General features: G+C 37.6%; 2 protein-coding genes across 3 annotated transcripts; one reads left to right on the top strand and one right to left on the bottom strand.

Moving 5' to 3' along the window:
• The first annotated feature begins 1,058 nt into the window (after window positions 1-1,058).
• fmn1 (formin 1) lies at window positions 1,059-16,811 on the top strand. 2 transcript variants are annotated; one of them, XM_052587243.1, is made up of 18 exons: window positions 1,059-1,340; window positions 1,456-3,695; window positions 3,855-3,960; window positions 4,996-5,057; window positions 5,253-5,938; window positions 6,979-7,120; window positions 7,753-7,840; window positions 8,415-8,476; window positions 9,237-9,325; window positions 9,530-9,659; window positions 9,863-10,009; window positions 10,148-10,207; window positions 10,853-10,973; window positions 13,858-13,950; window positions 14,801-14,852; window positions 14,957-15,106; window positions 15,294-15,375; window positions 16,145-16,811. In XM_052587243.1, the coding sequence occupies exons 2-18, from the start codon at window positions 1,653-1,655 to the stop codon at window positions 16,187-16,189; spliced, it is 4,158 nt and encodes a 1,385-aa protein (XP_052443203.1). In that variant the 5' UTR covers window positions 1,059-1,340; window positions 1,456-1,652; the 3' UTR covers window positions 16,190-16,811. The 2 variants fall into 2 exon arrangements, with proteins under 2 accessions (XP_052443203.1, XP_052443204.1); XM_052587244.1 differs by having other exon boundaries at window positions 1,059-3,695.
• Window positions 16,478-18,333, bottom strand: LOC127984547 (gremlin-1-like). Its single transcript, XM_052587246.1, has 2 exons — window positions 18,153-18,333; window positions 16,478-17,768 (listed from the first exon to the last, which is right to left on the bottom strand). Exon 2 carries the CDS (start codon window positions 17,765-17,767, stop codon window positions 17,234-17,236), a length of 534 nt encoding a protein of 177 aa, XP_052443206.1. The 5' UTR covers window position 17,768; window positions 18,153-18,333; the 3' UTR covers window positions 16,478-17,233.
• Between the last annotated feature and the right edge of the window lie 69 nt (window positions 18,334-18,402).

Raw genomic sequence — 18,402 nt, 5'->3', positions numbered from 1 at the left:
TCATTAATCTGGCTAATGCATATTTATTATATTTTGTGCTGTAGGGTCCAAATCTAATGCCACCTGTCTGGTGGGTAATTTTGAGAATATTCAGTCATTAACATTTAAGTATGAATAATTTAGTTTTTTTTATTTTTCCACAGAGGAGAGTGAGAACAGGGTGCTTGCAGAGGAGAAGTGGCCATATGAGCACATTGGTAATGTGTCCTTGTGCAACTCTGCGTCCAAAAACAAACCAGGTGAAGGAGATGAGATCATCAGTACTCCACATGTCTCTCTTGACCGTGACCACACTGTGAGTGTTTGAAAATACTGTCATTATTTTTTTTGTGACAAACTTGCAGTTAACTATTGTAGGTTAATAGTTAATTCATTTATTAGTGTGTGTTATCATGCCCTGAATTTAAAGAATAAAAATCAGTTATAAATGGATATTGTCCTGGCAGAAAATTACCAGTGCATTTTGTCATCAAAAAAATCAAGTTTAAGTGTAATCTGAGAGTTTTTAGAACATTTAAAAAATAATTTACTTCTATGTAATTTATATATATATTTTTAAGTTGTAAAATTAAATCGGTTTTCTAATGCTTGATGCATTATTCTGAAAAAATATATATATTTTCAAGTGTTTAGCATAATTAGGATATTTTGTTATCTAAAGGTTTCATTTGAAGTAAATGAAAATGTGTATTAATATTAGATTATATTATTAATGTCTAAATATGTCTATTTACATTGTTCTTACCTTGTGGATTATTGTAGTACAGAGACTGTATCAGGACTTGTCTCTACAACCCAAAACATACATGACAAAACAAGGATGTAGGCGGGGTTAACAGGTTAATCGTACTGATTAATGTGACATTATCCAGTGTGAAGTGGACAGAAGGAGATATACAGTCTTATAGAAGCAGGATAGACTGTCCTGACTGGACAGTTACCCTTACTGGAGTTTTGTGTGCTCTTTTGGGTGTGTGTGTACTTCTTCCTCATGGGAGACTGAGTGTGTAACCAGAAATCATGTGGCTGAAAATAGGTGGGTGGAGCGCTTACTGCCTATATGTGTATTTCATGTGTTGGTGTATGTGCTGTTTTTGCGAACTGTGGATTAAAATCCAGTAAACATTACAAAATCCAAAATGGAAAAGAATGGAGAGTCTAAAAAGAATGTAAAGGAAGGATAAAAGGACCACGCTGCATGCTGGCACTATTAAGGATGTCGTCGCGGAATGTTTTTTTCTTTTTCCATTTCTTGAGCTCTCCTGTAATGAAAGACTGAGAACAGCATCTCTGCTTTTTAATGGAAATTTTCCTGGCGTCTGTAATTCTGGAAACTTCATGTAAGGACAACATATTACACTAGACCTGGACTACAATTATTTTATTAAAGCCTAACCGTATTTCAAAACAGTAAAAGATAATATATGTAACTTTTTCTTATTCATATTTTGTCAGCACAAGGACTGGAAATTCAGTGTTGGCTAGACTTGGGGAGGCTAATGGAAAGAACCTAGACTTTTTGTAACGGCAAGCATGGAAACTTTAGTTTTAACTCTGGAAATTTGACTTTGCTTCCTGTTTTTATGTGGAATATGGTTGTTTGAAAACAGACAGACAAAAATTGCTCTTAAAGAGGCAGTACACTGTTACTGATGGAAATGGAGAGTAAGCCCAGCAATTCATTTTTGGACAAATTAACAAACTTTTTTACTCAATATGAAAAGCATGAACTCCAAGCACTGACTGAGGAGAGTCCAACTCTGACTTCTTTTCATTCTTTGTCTGAGAAAGGAGACGTTATCGATCAAAGGCAGGATGGTTTCGATGATCAAGGGGATGATTTTGATATAATTGTTCAGACTTTACAAACGAATGCTGAGGAGGACAGAACAAGGGACCATGTCAACAAATCAGAGCATCAGAATGTTAATGAAACTCATGAAATTGATTTTCCGTCAGAAAACGAGGAAGTGGACTTGGACCTGAATGTTGACCACCCGAGAGATAGTTACATTAAAACATCAGCAGCACGACAGACTGAGCAGGATGTAACAGATGGTCAAGCTGACACAACGTCTAAATCACTTAGCGAGGTCTCGGCCAGTGACAGTGCCAACAGACTGGACAAACAACTTGAGAACCCAGCACTTATTACAGAGGAAAGTAAAGAACCTGATTTAAAAGAAGGATCTTTATTCAGTGATGAAGAGTTTGTTTCAGAAAGCAATGATAAGTATGAAAATGAGACCGTTGTTGTGGAATCAGGGGATGTCAGCAATGAGGAGCTTTTTGGTGTTGTGCAAAATAAGAGAGAAGAAGGCCACATCGAGGAAACCAGAAGCCGCAGCAGCAAAGAAAAAGTGAAAATGTTCAGAGAGGACACTGAGAAAGAACCATTGAAAGACAAATTCTGTCAGTACGTCCTCACAGACACTAAAAGTACAAATATTCCTTCTGACAGAAACAATCTGACCGAGTCTCTGAATTCCTCCACAAATTACAATAATGACTTTTCAGTGCAAAGTCAGCAGGACATATCTGCTGCTGAGAGCACAACAGAGAGTTATGGAAATCATCAACACTCGGCAGATGTTCCAGAGGTAACCAAAACTGGTGCAAACGAACAAACTCTGGTTAACGATGACCAGACATCCACAGACATGGACATTCAGACCACATTAACACACTGTGAAGTTCATAGTCTCACCGATAAAGAGGTTCTTTCTTCAGACTCACCTAAGAACACCAGACCTGTAGTCATCACCCTTACACGTGTTAAAGATCTTTCTGCAGGATCATGTGTTGATACTGAAATGATCCAGTTGGGAGATGAGACTGCAGTTCAAGCTACATTCAGTAGAAGCAGTGCCGAATCAGACAGCATTTTTGGGGAGGTCCATCCACCTACCGTAAGCCAGAAGGACCAAATGAATCATTCTGAGACTGGAGGTGAGATTTCAGGAGGTTCTGGCCTCTGTGACACTGGAGAACACAGTTCATCTGAGCTAAATAATTCAGAACCAGAACCAGTGACCATCCAGCTGGAGGAACAGGTGATAAAAGTGCATAGAGAAGAAGAAATTAATAAAGAGATGAAAGAAGAAATATTAGAAGAAGAGACTATGTTAGATACAGATTCATCTTCCACTGAGAAGATCACAACTGACCAAACCTCCAAAGCAGTAAAAGAAAAACCCCTCCATCTGTCGTCCCTCTTCACCGGGCTGCTCAGTCCCAAGAAAGAAGCCCTTGAGGAAAAAGACTCTCCAGAGCAACCCCAAAGTCCTGCCAAAAGAGGACTTTTTACCGATCAGTCTAACAAGAAAGAAGTCAAAGGAGACTTCCTTGAACAGCTTACCCAATTCCTCAGCAAGGGGGAAGGGAAGAGAAAACAAGAGAGCATGACAAGCCCCCCACTGTCTCCAATCAGTCAGGATCCTGCAGAAAAGCCAGAGACAACTGTAGAGGAGCCGGCCATTCTCCAGTCCGAGGAAACGAGTGAATCTACAAATGCAGAGACGGCCTTAGATGCATTGAAGGCTTTCTTCAAAGTTAAATCTGCCAAAAAGGACACTCCAAATCGCATGGACCTGGACACTGTAAAGAGGAAGATCAACAGGGACAAAGACGTCCTCAAAGCCTTCTTTGATAGGACCTCAAGCAAGTCTCCAGACAACAAAGAAACTGATTCCAAAGTATGAAGTGAACTGATGGTAGCATCTCAGTATCAATACATGTGCAAAGCCTTGTTTTATGTGCACCTATAAAGTGTAATCATTTTTTTATAGGCTCTTTATTTCAACATATTTAAATGGTAAAATGCACATAAATTGCTGCTGTTTTTTGTCTTATAGGCTGAGGTGAGTGAGGAGCACACTCCTAAGCGACTTCAGACTGTTTGGCCTCCACCAAAACCCAAAGACGAAGAGGAAAAGATTGGTCTAAAATACACAGAAGCAGGTAAGAGCTTATTGTATAATCAGAAACAACAGCAGTAAGTGTAAATGTTTGCTCTGATTGCAATATTTGCCTTAGTGTCCAATGACACAACACTGTCCAAACAAATTTCAGTACATCTCCACCCCAAATGTGTTCCTAGAGGGCTGTTCTGGAGATGAACTGACTCAGTGTCACACTATTTGTTATTTGTAATACTAAATGTTTTCTCAGTAATGCAGTCACTAGTCTTACGCCATAAAAAATTACATAGATGTGTGCATTCAATACTATATAATTTTATTGAGCGTCAGTTCCATTGCCCATATTGCAGTGTCTTATAGTTTTAAAGGGTGTGCAGTCCACAGACACACCTAAAAAACACACAGTCAGAATAGTGTGGTCATATGTCTTGGTATGATTATACTTATGGAAATTAGTTCTCTTACATAAAAGTCAGACAGTTTTCCCATGGTTCTCTAGACAAGGCAGTGATCATCCATTTATAACATTCCCACTACTGCCATCTATTGGAAAGTTTACATATGCAACATTTATTGGATATCAAATTATTCATCCCATTTATGGTAAAGGTATTTTTCAGCAAGGTTGCATTAATTTGATACAAATCAGTAAGCAATACAAAAGATTTATACATATATATAATTCTTTTTTTAATGCTCCTTCAACATATTAGGAGCAGTGTTTTTAATATTTTTTATTTATGGCACTGGAGACTGCTGTATATTCAGCTTTGCTATCTCAGAAATTAATTGCATTTTAAAATATATATATATATATTTATATAAACAATAATTCACAATGTTTTCTGTTTTCTTTTTAATCAAATAGATGCAGCCTTAATGAACATAAAAGATGTCTTTCAAAAATGTTTAAAAATCTTACCATTCCCAAATTTTTGAATGATATATTGTATACATACATATTATTCTAAATATTTACATATATTATATGGTAGAGCTTTGGTTTATGGAGTTTTTAGAACTATCCAATGGGTTCTGTGATACATTTAGTCGTGTCTTTGTTTTCTATTCTCAGAGCATCAGGCAGCTCTTCTGCAGCTAAAAAGGGAATGTAATGAGGAAGTGGAGAAGTTGCAGGTGAGAAGCTCACAAAATCAAAAGTTTATACATAATTGGAACATTTGTATAAAATATAAAGTTTTAAATATAAAGCAAATATAAATACATTTTAAACATTATACATTTTATACAAATGTAATTTTCTGATTCTGCATTCTCTGGGGAAAACATTTTTTTATATACTGTATGTTGATGTTTGGACTTTTAATGCAGGCTGACTTCAAACTGGAGCTCTTCCGGTTACAAAAGAAGAATGAAGAGGATCTGTCTAGACTAGAGACAACCGTCGCCAGCTTACAAAGACTGAGAGACAAAGAAAGAGAGCGAAATCACAGAGATGTTGCTGTGTCCACTGAAGACAACATCAAGCCACGGGCCTTCCGCTCTGTGTGTATTCAGACAGAAAGAGAGACAATCAACAAGCCTGATGAGGCCAAGGAAACCCAGAGCAGGGGTTTTGACCCCCTGCTTAAAAATGATGACCACAAGTCAACAAAAGGCTTTACTGGCAAACTAAAGACCTTTCCTCCTCCAGCTCCTCCACCTGTATCACTTCAGTTACAGATGGATAGCAACAATACTCCACCCCCACCTCCACCCCCTCCTCCTCTTCCTCCTCCAACAGGTCCTAGTATTCCTAATGCACCTCCACTTCCTGCTCAGCCACTAGAGAGGCCAGGAAGTGTGCCTCCTCCACCTCCTCCACCACCTCCACCAATGACAGGATGTGGTGTGCCACCGCCACCACCTGTCCTCCACTCTGCCCCCCCTCCCCCTCCCCCTGGAGCTGGTATCTTCTCCACTAAAGCAGCAGACAATCCTAGTCATAAGCCATCAGTGGAGCCGGTCTGTCCAATGAAACCGCTGTACTGGACACGGATACAGATTCAAGATAACAGGTATCCCTTATCACCTTACCTCATATTTTAATTGCCGCAGGTCAATAACGTAGCAGGCGGGGTTTTTTTTTTTTAGAAATTCTGACATTTGCTTTTAGTTTTTTTAATAGGCTATATATTTTTATATAGATCAATATTTTTATATAGCTTCAGTTTTAGTTTTAGTCATTTTTATACCTAAATGTAAAGTTATTTTATTTCAGTTGCCAAATAAACATATAGATTTTTTTTTCAAGTCTCAAAAGTTTTTCGTCTTATATTTATATTTTACTTTATTTCAGTTTTATTTCAATTGGCAAAACAAATTTTTAAGAGCTTCAGTTAATAATAACAACACTGGCCATGCTTTTAAATAGTTCTTAACTGCTCTACACTAAATAAAAAACACCATCCAACACTACCTGTGTTCAATATAAACATTTCCATTGTCCACACATTCCTCAAACACACAATGTATGTCCACAAGTGACGCTGACATTTTCAACCCTCCCTCGTCAGACCTCATGGGAAATTTAAGACAGACCACTGCAGACATTTGTCTGCGTGAGGGGCCAGCCGCAGGCCGAGCGGCAGTCTTTCCAGGACCTCTAGTGGCGGTGTGGATTTCTGTGGGATTCGGCTCCCCGGCCACCTCCGTGCTGTTGCAATGTTATTTCACTCCTCATGAAAGCTTCTGCTCTCTCCATGAGCATTTTGTCAAGCCAAAGCCGAACCCAGTCAAGCTTAGCTCTGTGCCGTCGTCCTGGCTACTTAATTATTTTTATAGGAGAGAACATTTAGCAAATCAGATTACACATTGAGCCCCTGTTGATTTTCCTTGTCCTGCTTTTAAGCATGGTTACCCAGCAACAGTAAATAACTCATATAACTTTGGTTTTTACAGATGCCAATATTAGGAAATGCTTTGGTCGTGGCCTGTTCTGTGACTTTAAAGTCTGAAGATTCAATCTCTATAAGCCTTAAAGTGAGCAAAACTGTTGAAAACATCAAATATTCGAAGAACATAAAATCTCTCGTCATCTGTTTCTGTCTTTCATAAGGAACAATATGCTATGGAGTTCCCTGGAAGAGCCAGAGATAATAAACACCAGTGAGTTTGCGGAACTGTTTGCTAAAGCCACGTCTCCCACCAAAAGAAAGCCCCTATCTGAAGCCTATGAGAAGAAAACCAAAGCCAGGAAGGTACCACTCTTGCCTGAAGATGAGAAAAATGATATGACATAACCCATATTTATATAGCAAGTGTGAGGATGTTGGTTTGATTTAACTAATTTAAAAAATGCACATGCACTTTGGATAAAAGTGTCTGCCCAAATGCATAAATGTCATTCATTGTCCACTAGGTGGAGCAGTTTCCAACACTTCCGTATTATAGATGTATTTTACTGGAACACTAGTATAAATGATGCATTCATGCATTCACCTCTGATAATTCCGTTTCTATAAACAGAAACATAATTCATCAGGTGCTGTCACTTCATAGAATCTGCTGTTTTTATAGATGAATGTTCATGTGTAGTACCAGGATCCCACAAATGCCTTTGAAATTGATATAATTATATAGGAAATGGGAATAATTTGAAATAAATGAACCTGTTTATGAAATGTGATCATGCCTTTGTTACCTTTGGCTGGCGGATTTTGTAATGGAGTTTTGGAATTTCCCGAAGGTTCTTTTGTTATTGATTCATTCCACTTTTGCGACCTTGTTTTCAAATGGTAGAGTAAGCAGAATGCACTTAACTTATGATATAAGTCATTTAGAAGTAAATGCTATTCTGTGGTGGGGTCTGTCTTGTAAATGTGGATTTTAGGTCATTAAACTACTGGATGGCAAGCGCTCTCAGGCCGTGGGCATCTTAATCTCAAGTCTCCATCTGGAGATGAAAGACATCCAGCAAGGTAAATCACACTGTATATATGCTGAGAAATACTCGACCACCAGCTCAGCAGAGTGTCATTTTATTCTATCCAGACTCATTTTACCTCCCCTAATAATAAACAGACATGTTAAAATGAGACATATTTGTGTGGCCTGGATGGCGAAAGGCAAGTTTAGACATGATGTTGAAATGATTCTGTATATAGAGACCTATCTTACAACGATGTGATTGGCTCCAGCTCTTATTAGGAATAAATTTGCTGTATGTTTGTTAAATCAACTTGTCTGGTGGTTTACCGCTAGAAATACTCTTTGGGTTCTCCACATTATGGTGTGTACATCAGTCCTACTCACTAAACGTATACTTTTCCCATTGAAAATCTTGAAGTCATCACAGTTTGGCTTAACAGAGTCAGACAGGCACATGTTTTTGATGGTTTTAGTAAATTGAGCAGTGAATTCCTTCGGTTGAAAAAAAAGCTCTAAAAATACATATTTAGCCACTTTTACATTCACATATCACATCCATGACACTCACATGTCCAATAACTAATCAGTCTTCTTGTCTAGAGACTAATACTTCTTCTCTCACAGCTGTTTTGACTCTGGACAATTCTGTGGTTGACTTGGATGCTATTGAAGCCCTGTATGAAAATGTAAGTATCCTGCCACACTGGAAATGTACTTATGTACAGGCCCACACTGAATCCCAGCCTCCAAAACAGCAGTTTTGCACAAAATCTGAACATCCATCATTCACAAAGTTCTACATATCCCGCACCCCTTGCATGTTTTCTCTTTTATGTTGTTGAAAATAGCAAAAACGTAAAGTGATTAAGGCACATGTTTGGAAGATTTAAAAAAAAGCAGAAATGTGGAGATTATTATTTTATATGAAGCACATTATTTATTCTAATGTATTTTTACAGTGATATTAGGGTTTATGATGTATTTTCTTTAATTGCATAGAATTTTAAACAGAAAGGTCTCTATACATTTTTTCCATCTTAAAATCATTGTAACACATCTTTTTTTTTTACATCTTGTGGCTATACTGTTGAAAGATTGAATATTGTAACTGACCCCATTCACTTCCATTGGTAATGTTACACTTTAACCTGATTTCTGCTGGTAAAACAAAAAGAACCTGAAATGCTGAGATTAAACTGAGCTATTCTTTTAAATATTCCTTTAAATATTTCAGAGAATTAAAATTTGTACTGTATTCAAGCATTCTACTCTATTTAAATCCATTCAGCTCACATTTCTCACCAAAATCACTCCCGAAAATTCACATAAATACAAGTTCCAGTCCCAACACAACTAAATAATTGATAGTTCCTGTGTGGTTTCATAAGTTGATGTGCGTATCATTGGTCAGATGTCTTATGAATGCGTCTGTTCTGTTTCTCCCAGAGAGCTCAGCCCGAGGAGTTAGAGAAGATTAAGAAACACTATGAAACCTCAGACGAGGAGCAGGTCAAACTACTGGACAAGCCTGAACAGTGAGATATTCCAGAAACACACAAGATAACTCACTTTTTCCTGCAACCAGCGACTAGTGATATGTCAATTGTCACTTACAAGGGCACTTTCTTGCAATGTATACTTCTCTAAGGTTCCTTTATTTGAGGACAGACGAAGACAGAGTAGTGTTTTCAACACTACACACTTTAGGTTGACCGATGTTCATTGCTTTTCCTTGACAGGTTCCTGTATGAACTCTCCCAGATCCCTGAGTTCTCCAGTCGAGTTCACTGTTTCATTTTTCAGTCGAAGTTTACTGACGCCGTTGCCTCTATACAGCGCAAGACTGAGATTATTCTTCACGTCTGCAAGGTACAAAGGCACTTTTCAAAGGGGGTCAGACCTCAGATACTATCAAACATTTGATAAAGTATCAGTGCTGGCATTCTTAACAGTCAAAAACAGCCCTTCAGGCAGCTGCCGTTTATTTAAGCGAAGCCTAAGTGCTTGCTTTGTCTCCAACATCTCAATTATGAAGAGTGATAAATTCACAGATAAATGGTGATGTGTTTTAGTATCTGTTGGAGAAAGACAGTGTGAAGGAGTTGATAGGACTGGTGCTTGCTCTGGGAAACTACATGAATGGAGGCAGCAGAGCTCGAGGACAGGCTGACGGCTTCGGCCTTGAGATACTTCCTAAGCTTAAAGACGTCAAGAGCAGGGTAACCCTTTTCTCCATTTCATGAGCCCATGTTTGACACCCTGAAACCCCCAATTTGATAAGGCCTTGTTTTTTCTGTTACCTAGCATTTTGTACAAGGTGACGTACCCTTTTGACATATTTCTTTATAAATCTGCAGCAAAATCACATTAGTCTGTTGGACTACATTGTTTCCTACTATCTGCGTCATCTTGATAAGGTAAACCATGAACATGCAATTCTTCACATGCAATGTTTTATTTTGCACAGTACAGTACATCTGAACACTTCTTCTGGTCACATTTCCTGTTAATTAATTTCTTATTTATTTTCTGTTCATTAATTCATATATATATATATATATATATATATATATATATATATATATATATATATATATATATATACAATACATGCCACATTAAATTGATCAATTTATAATGTTATAAAATATATATATAATATAATATATATATATATATATATATAATTCCACAATATTCCACAAAAAAATATTAAACAGCACAACTTTTCAACATTGCTAATAAGAAACGTTTCTTGATCTCAATCAGATCAGCATATTAGAATGATTTCTGAATGAACATGTGACAAAAAAATTCTGCTTTTACCATCACAAGAATATTTTAAAGAATATGAAAATAAAAACCAATGCATTTTAAGTGATAATAATGTTTCACAATATCAGTCTTTTTATTGTATTTTTTGGTGAGCGTAAAATAATTCTTTTAAAAATGTTTTTTAAATGCTGGGGTTAAAACTTGACACATGTTTTAATAAAGATTTGTAAGTCTTTTCTTTTTCATGGACACCTAAATATGTCACTGACCCTTAAATCTCTCTTCAGAACGCTGGGTCAGAAAAGAGCATCTTCCCTTTGCCCGAACCTCAAGATGTTTTCCTTTCCTCTCAAGTGAAGTTTGATGACCTCTCAAAGGATCTCAGGAAGCTGAACAGAGACCTGACAGGTAAGAAACGATTTTAGCATGCCACTGATTTACTCTAGCATCAAAAGAAGCAAGATTACACGGGTTTGAGTGGATGGATGGCTACAGTCCTGCAACATGGCTCCAGCTGAATCCTGAGGACTTTACAGCATCTGTTAGCAACAACTCATTATTAAACCACATTAGATCAGGTGGAATATACAGACATGTTTGCGTATGCACACGTCTGTGGAGACGAAGTGGAGTCTTTGTGATTTTGCCCTGGCGCCTTTTAGATATGACTTTAATCCTGCCCATCAGATGCTTCTGGCATTGTGTGATTCTTTAGCTCCGTCGGAGGGGCCAAAGGCTACATTGCTTTGGCGCTTATGTAATCTGAGAGAAGAGCAGCTTATCGCTGGCGGGATGGGCTTTATCTGCACAGAGATGCACTGCCGTTCTCGTGCTACACTGTATCAGTCCGAGTTCAGTGTGGCCCTGCAGATGTGTGTCAGAGATTCTTTTCTTTACCTCTCAACAAGCCTTTCTTATCGGGCGACGGAGAGACTGCCAAATCTGGCCCATCGCGCTCTCCCTTTTTTCCCCTGCTGTTTGAACTCCCCTCATGACTGCGAGAGAATCATGTCTTTGATTTTTTTTCGATTTTTGGTGTCTTGTGCGCATTACTTACTGAGGTTTTGGTTGTCTGCGATGCTATTTTGCGGCGCAAGAAAGTGCTGCACTAATCAAATAAGTCACAATAAGGGAATGTCCCTGTGATTTTATTTTCCAGAGACAATTATGACAAGATTGTGAAGCACGTCTAATGCTCTCAGTCTCCACAGCTGATTCATCTGGTTTGCATTTGAGACATCTTTTTGATCTCTTTGTGATTGTGGTTTGGTTCTCTGCGGTGCACAGTTGAGAAAACCTGAATGTAGCTGTGAGCCGCCTTGGCAGAAACTACATTTATGATAACCTAATCAAGCTAGACTGTGCTGAATGGATATTTTCTCGTAGAAATGCTGTGGGAAACACACTCGACTTCTTCCTCATTGCCAGCCGTGTTCACAGTTTACACAAATGCTTAATGAAAACAGTAGTGTGTGCAGCCTTATCTAGAGTGAGATGCAGATGGAGTGTGTCCAACAGTCGTGGGTTCCCATCAGGGTGTATTATGACTGGGGCAGGAGACTGGCTCCTCTGATCCTCTGATTGGACGGTGAACAAACAGTGCTGCGTAGGTCCACGGAGGCACAATGACTATCTGAGGATGTGATCAGAAGTGCATCAAAACAGATCTTACCCAGAAAAAAAGACATGTGATAACCTCTGACTCTGTCACAGGTGGAGCTTTAGCTCTGTTGTGTTTAGAGGCAGTATAGGTTAGGAACAAGTGCAAACAAAAAGGGTTTAAAGGGATAATTTACTCAACAATAAAAATAAAAAAATGAAATGTATCACAAAAGAAGATATTTAGAAAAAAGTATGAGTTTTTAGTTTTATTATTCATATAATGAAAGTCATTGGTGTCCAGTCTTGTTTTGGACCTTGCTGAATTAAATTGTAGCTGCGAAATAGGTTTTAACATCAAAGTAAGAAAGTCATATAAGTTTGGAATGATGCAAGGGGTGACTGTACTATCATTTGTTTATAGCACAAAGAAAATAAGGCAATTACTCTACCTAGTGCGTCACGATATGTCAAGATATACACAGTAAAATATCAATATACCTACAGTAGATTGCTGTCGCTCAACTTGTTTTTACACTTTGGAAATTCCCTCATGTAACACATTTTCAAATTAACCACTCATAATCAAAATCAATTTACTGTAACCATTGTTTTTACAGGTGTAATCGGCATAATTCACTGCAGTGATTAACATGGGGAAGTCGTGCGCTAGTGGTTAAAGAGTTTGACTCCTAATCCTAGGGTTGTGGGTTCGAATTTCCGGCCGGCAATACCATGACTTAGGTGCCCTTGATCAAGGCATTGAACCCCCAACTGCTCCCCGGGTGCCGTAGCATAAATAGCTGCCCACTGCTCCTTGTGTGTGTGTACACTTTGGATGGGTTAAATTCTGAGTATGGGTCACCATACCTGGCTGAATGTCACGTCACTTTTTTTTTTTTCACTTTCAATAATTAGGCACTAACAGACTTTGCTTTATCAGCAGACAGTGCTTTCATTCCATCTGCAAGTAATCAGTGGCGTGCTAGTAGCTTTGGCCACAGTAGCTGTGATTTTCAGTGCCTTGATAAAACCAACTTAAGCTAAATATGAATGATGGTTGATTACTGGTTAAAAAAAGAAAAGAAAAAATGCAACCGTCCTCACCTGGAATATGGCAACTGTAACAAGCATGGTTTTAGTAAAATAAAAATTGGTTTCATCAGTAATATATTTTGAAAATAAGGCAATTAATTTGTTTTTACTAGATTTTGTATCAAATAAATGTAGCCTATAGAACACTTGTTTTTATTATTTGTAAAGTAACATATTGGTTAAATATTAGCATTTATGCAGTTTAGTGTTGTGATTAGAAAGAATGTCACTGTATTTGCAGTTCGTTTTACATGGCATTCGAAGTGTCCTATACCAGATGTTAATGTCTAAAACATTGCCAGGTAACTGCCATTAATTTAATATAAATGTACACTTTATTTGAAATCACCTTAGTGAGAAGGCATCTGCAAAGAACACAATAGTTTAGAAATTCTTGTAGTTATACTTCAAAATCAGGGTTATAGGAATAAAAGTAAGCGCTCATGGTGGTCTAACAGAAAAAAAAATCTGTTTATTTTTGGCTAAAATATTGCATTTAAGTTAGTGTAAACTTTGTTTTGCAATGAATGACTTGTTCAAATTGGACCTGGTCAGGGACTTTACTCTAACCCAGTGTTATTGTTTTTGTCTCGTACAGTTTGTGAAAAGGATGTCCTAACAGTGTGTACCAACTCATCTCATGAGCACGTACACCCCTTCAAGGAAAACATGGACTCTTTCATTGCCAACGGTGAGCTATGCTAAGATGCGTGCGATTAGCCAACATTACCTTTAAGAAGAGGATCTGTATTCAAAGTTTTTAAGTCTTCTATTTATGTGCTCTGTCACATCAGCCAATCCCTCTCGTCTACCTTGTTCAGATATGAAGTCTCGTTGCTCTGAGACGACCGGCCTGTCTAGAGGATTGATGGAGAGGAGTACAAAAGTTTGCTTAGATTGTATACAGGATTGTTTTGCAGATCATAGAGGCAGATATATAGTGACATAAACTTGTTGTCATTAAATACAGTTCATCTATATGAGACAACGCTAGCTGTAGGGAACTGGAAAAATATTTTTTCTGTTTGTAGTTTACGTATGTTTATATATACAGGTTTATGTTACATACATACTAGCAAAGCTTTTCCTTTCCTCACATTGTTCCTACTACAATTATTTGATTGTCTCCGCTACACAGATAAGACGGCACACATCCTGCAGTCATGAAGAATATCTGCCATGTGCTCTTTTGGGGGACCTGATAAGTGTCTGTGACTCCGTACCTGTACGAGATAGCTGGTCAGGTTCAGAAGACAGACACAGAGATAGGAATCAGAGAGACTTTGGCAATGAAGGAGACTTCTTAGTAAAGTAGTTTCAACATTGTCTTTGAGGCCCTTGTAGAAAGGCTATGAATGATATGACAATAATGCTGTTAGTATTATAACTGACAGAGCAGTGTGTTATTGCTGTTAAAGAGGACAGATTAAGATCCTGAAGTAATAGAAGAGATATTGGCGCTTAATATTGACTGATATGATAAAAATGCTAATTGTTAGTCCTAATTGGCTAATTGTTGATATAAATGTTTCATTTTACAGCACAAAAAGAGTTAATTACTGTGGAACAACAAATGGTATCGGCACGTAAAAGGTAGCACATCACTCTTGTTCAAAATATTGCAAAAAAAAAAATGCAAACTTTGAAAAGATTTTTGGCATTATCTCCAGCTTTGCCTCATGACTTTCCTTTCTCAGCTTCTCTGACCTAGTGGAGTACTTTGGACTGAAGCCACGTTCTGGAGAGCCAGAGATTTTGCCTGGCCATGTGTTCACACTTTGGTTTGAATTCTGCAGTGATTTCAAGATCAGGTGGAAGAGAGAGAACAAGGTCATATCCAAACAGAGGTGAGAAGATAACAGCATCTTGAGAATCTAGCATCGTATAAAACTGATCTGACCAAACCACACAGTGTAATAAATTATGACTTCTACATTGGCGGCTGTTGTTTTTAGTGATTTTCAGCAATAAAACTTGCTGGAATTGAAACATTGTGGTTAAGTAAAATACAATCTCTGCTCTTTTTGATTTCAGAATCAAAGAGGCCCAACTGTCAGTACGCAACATGACAGCAGAGAAAAAGATTGAGACCAGAAAGGCACATGCGAATGGACTGGTAAGAGTCTGCTGAGGTGTGGGTGGCAGATAGATAAGTGGTTCAAACACTAGTAACTATTGTACTTTCATGAAGCAGGTTTTTAATCCAGACACTTGTTGAAGGAATAGTTCACCCAAAAATGACATTTTGCTGAACATTTACTCTCAGGCCATCCGAGATGTAGATGAGTTTCTTCATCAGAACAGATTTGGAGAGATTTTAGCGTTACATCACTTGCTCAACAACGGATCCTCTGCAGTGAATGGGTGCCGTCAGAATGACAGTCCAAACAGCTAATAAAAACATCACTATAATAGTCCACACCATAAACTCCAGTCCATCAGTAAATGTCCTGTGAAGTGAAAAGCTGTGCGTTTGTAAGAAACAAATCCATAATTTAAGCATTTTAACTTTAAACTGTCGCTTCCAACCATAATCCATTAATGTAGTAATTAATGTAGAACTGCTTTTCATGTCATAAGACATTTATTGATGGACTAGTCATGTGGATTTTTGTGATGTTTTTATCAACTGTTTAGACTCTCATTCTGTCAGCACCCATTCACTGCAGAGGATACTGCAGAGGATCCATTGGTGAGCAAGATGAAATGATAAAGTTCTGTAGTCTGAATCTGTAGAAACAAACTAATGTACAACTTAAAAGGCCTGAGGGTGAGTACATTTTTAGCTATTTTTAAATTTTTGGGGTGAACTTTTCCTTTATACGACATGATGCATGCACAGCTAAATTGGACTTCATAATGATGCATATTTCTGCATATTTCAGAAAGAGAGACTGCGTCTGAAAGAAGCAAGTCTGACCACCGGCTAACCCCATCTGAATAAGGTGCACCTGCTTGTGTGACACTTTCCCTCAAGACTGCATTGTTAGAAGATGACAGTCTGTCTGTCAGTGTAGTGGATCCTATTCCTGTGTATAACCCAACAACCAATGGCTCACCAAGAATTGCATTGATCATGTTTCAAATATGAATGAATGCTAATTTAAAAAAAGGAAAATATTTAAGAAATGTTTATATTACAAGTTAGCTCGATCTGTTCTGGGATTTTCACCAGTCTAAACAAATTAAGGGCTGAAAAAGCAGTCTCAACTTCCAACTTGGAAAAGGCAGTAACTTTATTTTGCATATTGAGTATCAAAGTTTAGTAGCTTTTTATTGCTCATATTAAATCATTACAGAATATAAAAAACAAAGATAATGTACATGTGAAATATTGATATTAAACAACCCTATCAGTTTTATTTGGATGAACATCACAGATTATGACTGTTATGTTGCTTCACATCTTATTGCCATTTAATCACAGTAATATTGTTCATTTTATAATAAACTCAACACTGTAAAAAGTTTTTATTAATATAAAAACAATTTTCCATGCATTTAACTTGTTTTCTTGTTTGTTGATTAAAAAGGCAATAAATTGGCACCACATTCTTTTTACATTGTATTATGATATACTAAAGACCAGGAAAAAGATTAATGAATTGGATTTGGGGGGAATGCTTATTTACATCAATAGCCTAATACGTAATGTATCCCACATTACAAATCAAGCCACAAAATAAGCTATTTGCATCAATGCGCAAATCGTGCTCCACACAGTGGAGAATATTATAATAATATAAGCATATTTTTTTAAATGTCACTATTTTATAGCATTATAACTTATCCAACTTGTTTTATAATACATTTAATTGCATCAGTTGTATTTCTTCACAATATAAAGGCCTCATTTTGATGACTGAACAACTAATGATGGAGGAAACAAATCGATCATACTCCCACATTATTCAGTCATATGAATTTGTGACTTTAAGACAAAAGAAACCTACAAACAATGACGTCAGCTAATTTTAATCCAAGTCGACAGAAGTACAGCGGCACTGTTTGACGCGGCGCACGCGCTTCTTCCTCGTGCTGGGAGTCTGTCCGGGACAGATGAGCGTGTAAGTAACTGTAGTGAAACTCTTTGGCTTACACACTGAGCACGACTGAAACGCACTGTCCTCTTGATAAACATGCCGAGGGATGTAGAATGAGTTGCACTGTCCGTAACAAAAGCGGTTGATGATGACGAGCGGCTGGCACCCGTCCTCGTAGATCATCAGTTTCATCGGCTGTGTTTTACACCAGTCAAGTTTGAGGTAACTGCGCTGCGTCACGTGTAAAGCCTCCTGGCTGGAGTCCAGCACCTCGTCCGCGACCGAAGGCAGTCCCATTCCCCTGGAGCTGGCCTGCGGTGTCTGCGGTGAGTGTTCCGACTGGTTTGGGCTGTATTTATTTGGGTGAGGAATGGCGCCTTGAAATCCCCCGTTTCCCCTGATCCTAGCCGGATTGCAGAGCAGCCACAAGACCACGATAGTGACAGCTAATGCGTCTTTAGTCATCCTTTCACATGAAGAAAGAAACATACCATTAAATGTCATTAAATAAACAGTAAAATATAGGTAGTTATTTCTACAAAAAAATATAAATATAATAGTTTTTTAATTAAAAAAATGCTATAACTTTATATATTTTATCAAATAATTTTATATACATATCAACTGAACACAACCAAAGTTTAACATATATATATATATATATATATATATATATATATATATATATATATATATATATATATATATATATATATATTTCCTACAAAATTTTGAAAGCCAATTGCTCTCTGCAATCCCTCATTTCTGTAAACACATTTCAAGAATCAAACAAATGTCATTTAAAAAATAAATGCCAATAGTCTATACTCCAGTAGATATGCAGACTTACCTCAGATTAATAATGATTCAAACTTCACATGGACTGGAGCTATGTTCACAAAGGTCTTTGTGTACCATAACAAACTACGAGTAATAATAGGGTGAACCAAATGATACAGAACTCGGAGTCAGATTCAAAATAAGGTCTGGAGCTCTGTTCTGAGTGCTGAAATTTAAGAGAATGGGGCAGTCCACGCCTCCTCTCAGTCTAAGATCATTCACAGCATTCTGGGGATGGTCCAGTGCTTCAGGAGAGTAGG

The sequence above is a fragment of the Carassius gibelio genome, chromosome B20 (assembly GCF_023724105.1).
Source record: "Carassius gibelio isolate Cgi1373 ecotype wild population from Czech Republic chromosome B20, carGib1.2-hapl.c, whole genome shotgun sequence".
Classification (NCBI taxonomy): domain Eukaryota; kingdom Metazoa; phylum Chordata; class Actinopteri; order Cypriniformes; family Cyprinidae; genus Carassius; species Carassius gibelio.
Note: the sequence above shows the minus strand (reverse complement) of the source record. Positions and strands in the feature narration are given on the sequence as shown.

Excerpts from the sequence above, each read along its gene's own strand:
- fmn1 (XM_052587243.1), top strand. The coding sequence starts at position 1,653 with ATGGAAATGGAGAGTAAGCCCAGCAATTCATTTTTGGACAAATTAACA. Across the intron at positions 9,660-9,862 it reads TTATTCTTCACGTCTGCAAG|TATCTGTTGGAGAAAGACAG; the intron begins GTACAAAGGCAC and ends GATGTGTTTTAG. Across the intron at positions 15,107-15,293 it reads AAGGTCATATCCAAACAGAG|AATCAAAGAGGCCCAACTGT; the intron begins GTGAGAAGATAA and ends TTTTGATTTCAG.
- LOC127984547 (XM_052587246.1), bottom strand. The coding sequence starts at position 17,767 with ATGACTAAAGACGCATTAGCTGTCACTATCGTGGTCTTGTGGCTGCTC.